This window comes from Phalaenopsis equestris, unplaced genomic scaffold, assembly GCF_001263595.1.
Source record: "Phalaenopsis equestris unplaced genomic scaffold, ASM126359v1 Scaffold000002, whole genome shotgun sequence".
Classification (NCBI taxonomy): domain Eukaryota; kingdom Viridiplantae; phylum Streptophyta; class Magnoliopsida; order Asparagales; family Orchidaceae; genus Phalaenopsis; species Phalaenopsis equestris.
In genome coordinates, this window is record NW_018164444.1 from 19,367,223 (window position 1) to 19,375,025 (window position 7,803).

General features: G+C 36.4%; 1 protein-coding gene across 6 annotated transcripts in view; it reads left to right on the forward strand.

Moving 5' to 3' along the window:
• Window positions 1–936: 936 nt before the first annotated feature.
• Window positions 937–7,803, forward strand: part of LOC110037154 — a 15,301-nt gene continuing 8,434 nt past the window's right edge. Inside the window, exons 1-3 of one of the 6 annotated variants that reach the window (XM_020741734.1) lie at window positions 937–1,088; window positions 1,205–1,344; window positions 4,979–6,997. In XM_020741734.1, the coding sequence (XP_020597393.1) occupies window positions 1,046–1,088; window positions 1,205–1,344; window positions 4,979–6,997 (2,202 nt within the window). In that variant the 5' untranslated portion in view covers window positions 937–1,045. Of the gene's footprint in view, window positions 1,089–1,204; window positions 1,345–4,612; window positions 6,998–7,803 lie in introns of those variants that run through there. The other 5 variants (XM_020741770.1, XM_020741754.1, XM_020741739.1 and 2 more) reach the window with 5 other exon arrangements.

Sequence of the window (7,803 nt, forward strand, 5' to 3'; positions counted from 1 at the left end):
TGTTTGAATAGCAAATTTAAATAGCCGAAAATTTTCATAAAATGTGCGTTATGGTAATTTTAAATTGTATTCTGCAAAAACTTTTATGGGAACAAATATTACGTCCGGACTCCGGGCGTGGAGATATATGCGGAGTTCAATGAAATTACACCACTTGGAGGTGATAGAAAATATATATATTTTTTGTTTTAACACAGGGGAATATTCTTCATGTGCTATTCCGTGTTATTCAAGTGTTATTGTGATAGTATTCATATATTATCGTGTTCTGAAAATATTTTCGGTATTATAATAACACAATAATAAATTAATATCATCACAATAATAACTGAATAACGCAGAATGATATGAGAGAAATATGCCCCTGGGTTACCGGGTTGGATCACAAGAAAATGAGTTTTTTTTCCTGTCAGCTCCAGCTAGAGATGATTTTTTTGGACTTCAGACGTTCCAGACGTAATAATTTTTCAATTTATGGCTACGTCCGGACTCCGGGCATGGAGATATATGCAGAGTTCAATGAAATTATGCCACTTGGAGGTGATAGAAAATATTTTTTTTTGTTTTAGCACAGGGGAATATTCTTCATGTGTTATTCCGTGTTATTCAAATGTTATTGTGGTAGTATTCATATATTATTGTTTTCTGAGAAAATTCTCGGTATTATAATAACATAATAATAAATCAATATCATCACAATAATACCTGAATAATGCGAAATAATATGAGAGAAATATTCTCTTGGGTTATCGGACCGGATCACAAGAAAACGAGTTTTTTTTCATGTCAGCTCCACCTGGAGATGATTTTTTGGACTCCAGACGTTCCAGACGTAATAATTTTTCAATTTATGGTGTTAATATATTAAACTTTTTAATAAATATTAATAAACAAAGAAAACCAATCACAAAATTCCCTTTGCTCTTGAAGTCCGACTGCTCAATATGCTAAGAAGCCGAATTTATGCCGCCTGCCACTCCTTAAACCGAAGAAATCAGCTGAATCGCGAGTAAAGCGTTCTTATTGCCATTTTGGTGAGGTTATTATGGTAATCTCTCCTACCAAACGCCAACGGCTCCGGCGATGGGGTACGTTGCTTCATAAAAAAGTAAAATAATTATAAAAATGGAGGGACCGATTGGAGAAGACGACATAAAATTGCTTGAGAATCTGATTAAAGAAAGTAATTAGCATCTGTTTACAGGACATGAACACTGGAGAGTGGCGACTTCCAATGCAGAGCAGTATGATGCTGGCGGTGGCTTAACTGCAGCTCCACTGGCTACTGTGAAACAGCATCTTCCGAACTATTACAATTCGCTTCTTCGCCGTTCGAGCTCGGAGGTAATCCGTTTGTGTCTTTTGGTTGTGGAGTTGTTTGATTTTTGAGGACGATCGGTCTGTACGGGGTGTTTTTGGCTAGCCTTACAACTGAAACTAGGGTTTTTAGTGGTGTTTTGAGGAGGGGCGTGAGATTTTTCTCTTTTGTTTTAGCTTTTATGGCCTGGTTCTAGATTTAATGGCATTAATCAGGTGATGGATTAGTGAGATCTTATTTGAGCAGGGTGGTTCTGCAGGAATTAATGCGGTGTTTTTTATTAAAAAAATTGCTTAATTGATGTCTTTTTGTGGTTTTTACAGTGTTGTTTTGTCGGTTATGATTTTTTGTTTTTTATTTTGTAAGTTTTGAACAAGTCAATTTTCATCTCCTTTGTTCCCTGGTAGAGAAGTTGGAGATGGGGCGGGTCCAGATGCGGAGCTGGGCATTCCTTGCAGCAACCATGCTCTTAATAGGTTGGTGATGGAGTGCGGCAGGATTTTTGGGGGAGCTGGTGCGGTTTGGAAATGAAGAGTGGAGTGAAAAGAGCATGGTGCTCAGATACGGGAGGCATACTTGCTCCTATTCTTTATCATAGCAACTTGGTGCTATTGTTGTGTTGCTGTTTTCCTTTTTGCCGTATAACATTGACATTATCATTGCCTCTTAAGTTGCAGATCTTTTTTCATCCTTTTGTTTGTTTTGTCAACAGTTCCCTGCAGTTCTTCCATTAGAACATTGCAAAGCATGCTTGACTGGGGAGATTATTAATCTGAGGGAACCAAAAAAACAAGCTGACGTTATGGCTTAGTATTTGAGCAATTCTAAGTCTGTCAATTATAATTGTTATTCGTCTGCACAAATTTTGATATACATTTGGCCTTCTACTCTTAGAGTTTGTTTTGGTTTTGAAATATTGCCGGTCAAACTACTGGAAAAATTGAATTGCTTTTTGTCAGTCTCTTGGATGTATCAAATATCATATGCATGAGTTGCACCATGCTTGTGTGGATGGGGGATATATCAGCTAGCAATAAGTTGATTTATAAATGGCTGTTGTTACTAAGTCTTTTGAGATGGAATACATAGTTATTTATCTTGAGATGTCAAAGTCAGGTCACACTATGCGATGAACAATGATGTTGATATTCAAATGTTATGAGCATCCTATAGACTATATGTGATACCAATGCTATGCCAATGTTATGATTATTTCACAATCCATGATTTTGATGTCAATATGTTGACAATTGGTATATTCTCTGTACAGTTTATGCTTATGATGTCAATGTTTTTCAATGTTATTATTGTGTTATTGCTACAAGTATGATTCCAGTGCTATTACTATGAATATGATCCCAATACTATTGCTATTTATATAGTTTTAATGCTATGGCTATGCTATAGCCATAAATGCGATTTCACATGTTATGCTAATTGCTATGATTATGACATGAAATGTTATGCTAGATTATACGCAAAACACCTTGCCAAGTGCTTATGATTATGACCTTCCTATGATACACCTCTTGTTATGATCATGAAATGCCAATTTATATGTTTGTGCATGAGAAATACAATACTCGTCACTGAAGTATGTTATATTTTGATTCCTTATTGATTTTTCTAAGCTTAAATTATGAAAGCAATGTCAAATTACTCTTTATATTAATCTCTAAGTCCTCATATTATTTAGATGTTCATTGCTAGTATGAAAATTGCTTCTTCACCAACCTTCTATATGGCTATTTAGAGTTCAGTTTTACCCGATGTTGATACTGTATTTAGAAGATTCAACATAATGCTTGAAGGCTTATAGTGCTAAGAAAGGAATGGATAAGTTGAGTACATCCTTAAGCTATGATTAGTTGTGTTTCAAATTAGAAGCTTTAATTACAAATTTGATGGATGTAAAACCTATGATGCATGCGAGTAACTGTGAGATTGTCCATATTGTGATTGTTTTATTGTTATGTTGCCAAAATATATTTTGAGCAATGTACGTAGGGCATGGCTTGGACAATCCCATCACCACCATCACTTGTTCTTACCTTGGTTTTTCCTTAAGTCTCCGGGTTAGCCTAGATAAATGCAAATAGAAAATCATTGAAGGCTCGATCAATAAAGTTATTTTACTTGATGAAGAGAAGACTCTAGAAGTTAATAGGAAGCAGTGTAGGAACACAAGATCTAATCAATAAAGCCTCAAGAAGCAAGTCATTCAAGCTGATACATAAATTACTTAGAGAGGTATACAGTAACAAAGAGTTGCCATAGAAATCCGATAAAAAGGACCACAAATTTTACTGGAAGGATCAAGTAACCTTATATGGGAGGAAAAGTTACAAGTCACTACATGATGAACCATTTAATTGAAGAGCTGTTGGAAATGGGAGCCAGATGGAAAATCACTATTTGGGAAACAAAATAATTTTCTTTCAATTTGCATGAATTCTGAGTCAATATTCAAAATCAACTTGTTAAATTTTTATTCGAGTTATGAGTTGATATCATGATATGTCAACTCGAGCCTTATATGACTCACTGGAACTGTTATTCCAGTTTATTCAAATACACACTCACACACACACACTCAGATTCATATCTTTATGTCCAATTAGTTGTCCCCAGGTGACTAAGTGGTTAAGTTCTAATCTCACTTGCATAATTTAGAGGCTCATATTCTCCTCCTATAGATGTACATGTTTTGAGGTTCTTGATTAAAACATGGTTCTAGTCAAATTGTCCACATTTTGAGTTGACTATAATTGGTACTTTTCAAGTCATTCTGGCTTGATTGGAAACATTTTTCATTTTTGTGCTGAGCTCATATAGATCGGACTCGTTCATTTTGAGCTCTATTTTAATTTATCTTTCTCGAATTTTGTCTGATGCCCTCCCTGTTCTATAGAGAGTATTTGAAGTGTGCACTGTGAGTTTTTGTAGACTTCCTTGTCAAACCTCTTGATAATTCATGGAGAACTCCTAAATCTAACTGTGCTTGTCCGCCTTTGCACATTAACTTTATCAAGTTGCTTTCTTATGAGCCACCGGATGGTAAGCGGCATTATGAGGCATTATGAAACAAAATCTAGGTTTCTATATATGCCATTCAACTTTTTTGATGAGATTCATATTCCATGACCTCTGCTATAGCCGATGCAATATTTTTACTCTATTTTACTATGATGTACAATTGTAGACTTCTCCCTATATACATTATCTTGCTATCCTGAAAGATTAAATACAACATATTATGGCAATTGTTTCTTTTATTTATCATCTTGTGTGCAGATTTGTATGTGTTCGTCAACTCTTATTTTGATTTGCTCAAGCTAGACATCTCTGCTGACGCACATGTAATTAACAGCTCCTGGACTTCCTGTTGGCGGTGGATATGCCACTTCCTCTTGATAAATTGTTTTGTTGAAGTTAGTGATCAAGCACTCAAGCAATTCAAGCTACTCAGCTACATATACAAATGCTTATTTATATGCATTTTTTTATCAGGTTTTATGATATACTATTGTAAGTAGGCAGAGATTTAGAAGTTTCAACAGATATGATTGCTGTAGTGAAGCAGCTTGTTGCTTTAATGTATTGAAGTTGGATGACAGTTCCCTGTTTGGATCCTGATTTAATTTCTTTATTGTTGTTAAGCTAAATATCTCAATGGATCTGGATATTCTATCTGAGAGTGAAAACACTTTCGTGGCTGGACCAAGATCTAAGATTGAAATTTCAGATCGCTACAATAGAAAAAAGGCAGAAGAGAGGGTTGTATATGCAGAAGAAAGAGATAAAAAATGGAGACACTCGAGCTCCTATGGCTTAACTGATAACGATTCTAATGGATCTTCTATGTATTATCCTGCTAATTCTGATCAGAAAAGCTTGCCTTCCAGGTCAATTGGAATGGTGGTAAAAGATAGTGAGGTACTAAAGCGGGGCTCTACGTACCAAAGCTCAGAAGAAGTCAGAAGAATGCAAGTGGTTAAAGATAGGCGGACTGTGAAGCAAGACCGTCGTGATGAGGCTTTCCTGTCCTTTAAAGTTATCAAATCCCCACCACGGGGTTCATCAAGAGAATTTGTTTATTTTCCTGAACCAACTAAGAATGCTTTGGTGTCTTTACCCTTAGATCCAGATTCTCTATCTCTTGGTAACAATAAGTTATTTCCAACAGAAAATATGGAGTTTCTAGACTTATCATTCCGTGATTTTTTAGAGGACCGTTCAAAGATCAGCATTTCATGCTCAAATGCAAATGCAGATCCAGCAGGCAGCAGTCCTGCCAATAAACTTTTGGAGAAGCGCTTGCAGAGTAAAGAGATTAGTAGCCTTGCTGGAAAGGAAGCTCCAGAGTTTGTACAGAAATTGCGGGTAAAGGAAACAAAATCAGGTGCACTTCAGTTGTGTAGTGCTGGAGTTGATGCTAGTATTATCTATGAAAGAGAGTATATAAGCATTCTGCCTAAATCCTTTTCAGCAAAGGCAGGAACTCCAGACAGGCGTTATTATTCAGCAAGAGAGATGTTAAAATCCAGCCCAAAGACTCGTTTTAGCCCATTTAAGAAGATGTTGGATCCCATTTTGAAATCTAATGCCTGGCGCAACCCCTCACTCCTGGAACCAGAAACCAGCAGTAGCACAGCCTTCGATGCTCCAAGCTTAAGTAGACATAAATTCTTCCCGAAGTCCCTATTGAATGATTTCTCGAGGGCAACTCAGAAGATTGAAAATGACAAGGTACCAAATGGAAGTGCCAACGTGATCAAGACAGCTAATTCCCCGGTTCACTTGCATGCTCTTCTGAGATGGGAATGTAACCATGGTGCCTCATTTTATGAATTTTCAGTTAAAGATCCTGAAGATGTCCTACGTGCAAAAACATGGAAAACTGAAAATGCTTTTAATTGGGTGTATACTTTCCATTGCCTTAAAAAGAAAAGTAATAGTCAGAATAATAAAACAAAAGAAAGCCATGATCAGCTATCTCTAATGATTGGTCAGATGCAGGTTTCTTGTTACTTGTGCCCAGAGATCACTAATGCTGGATCTTTCGATAACTCTGCAATTACAGAGTTTATTTTGTATGACATAGCTCACGCAAGAAAGAATAATGCGGTTGAGAGATCCCATTTTCCTTCAAATTCCAATCAAACTGCTGTTTTTACTGTTGCAGACAGTTTGTGCGCAGAGAGTTCTTTAGAGTCAAGTAGCTTGATTAAGGCTGAAGATTTCCAATCTCCAGTTAGCTGTAATTCCTCTAACTTTGAGTCAGAACTTTCAACTGCTTTTCCATGGGCAACAACTGAGTTACAGCCAAACCTTGAAATTGCTGCCATTGTTATTCAGATTCCTTTTAGTAAGAAAGATGCCTTGAAAAATTTCCAGGCGGGAGATAAGTACAAGTGTTCTGCAGCAGATCTAAGAGTTAGTGATGACAATTGCCCTAGTCCTGTATATATGAAGGTTGTTGCACCAACTGGGAGACATGGGCTCCCTAACAGCGAGGAAGTCGGGCCTTCATCATTACTTGATAGATGGAGATTTGGTGGAGGCTGTGATTGTGGTGGTTGGGACATGGGCTGCCCAATTCTTGTGTTTGAAACTGTCAGCAATGATAACGTGGCTTCAATAACTGGAACTCAAGGGTCAATTCTTCTTTTTGTTAAGGTATGGCACATATCAAGCAAAACCTACTTCCTTAGCTGTCTAATTCATATTTTGTTGATTTTCTTAACATCAAAATTTTCATTTTTCTTGTATCTAATGACATGTGGTTTGTTGGTGATTTATACATCTGTCTCACTATATTGATGGAGCCTTTTGGATTTTCGCCATATTTGTGTTTTACGTACATGAAAGGATGCTGATAAGCATCTATCAGGAAGAAAATCAATTTAATTTATAGAAAATTGAAATGATAATGGAGAGAAAAAAACATACAATACTCTGTTGTTATAACAGTTTACATCCAATTTCTACTCAACATAATCTCCTTGCTATCATAGTAATACTGCTGGTTGATAAAAAATACGATTTGATGCATATTTATCGGAATTTTCTTATCCTTATTTGTTTCTCTTGTGAAGGGATCTGCCATATTTGTGTTTACATAGATGAAAGAATGCTTATAAACACCTTGTCGGCACTATTTTTGGTGTGGGGTTTGCCCGTAAGAAGCTGTCGGTCATCGGAATTGAAATCCCGTTGCCCGCTTCGGAAGGACGTTTTAAAAATTTTAGTTTTGAAAAAGATGAAGTCAAACTGACCCCATAATTTTCATAGTTTAGATGAAAGAGCGCTTTACCTCAAATCCTGTATCTATCCCGAAGGATGAACACAAGAATTGAGGGTGAGGCTCGATCAAATAAACTAGAGAAAGTTATGACATCCGTTTGATCTGCGAAAACCAATATATTGGCCGACAAATTCCCCTATTTAATATAAGGAATTAAATAGGGTTTATATTATGCTGG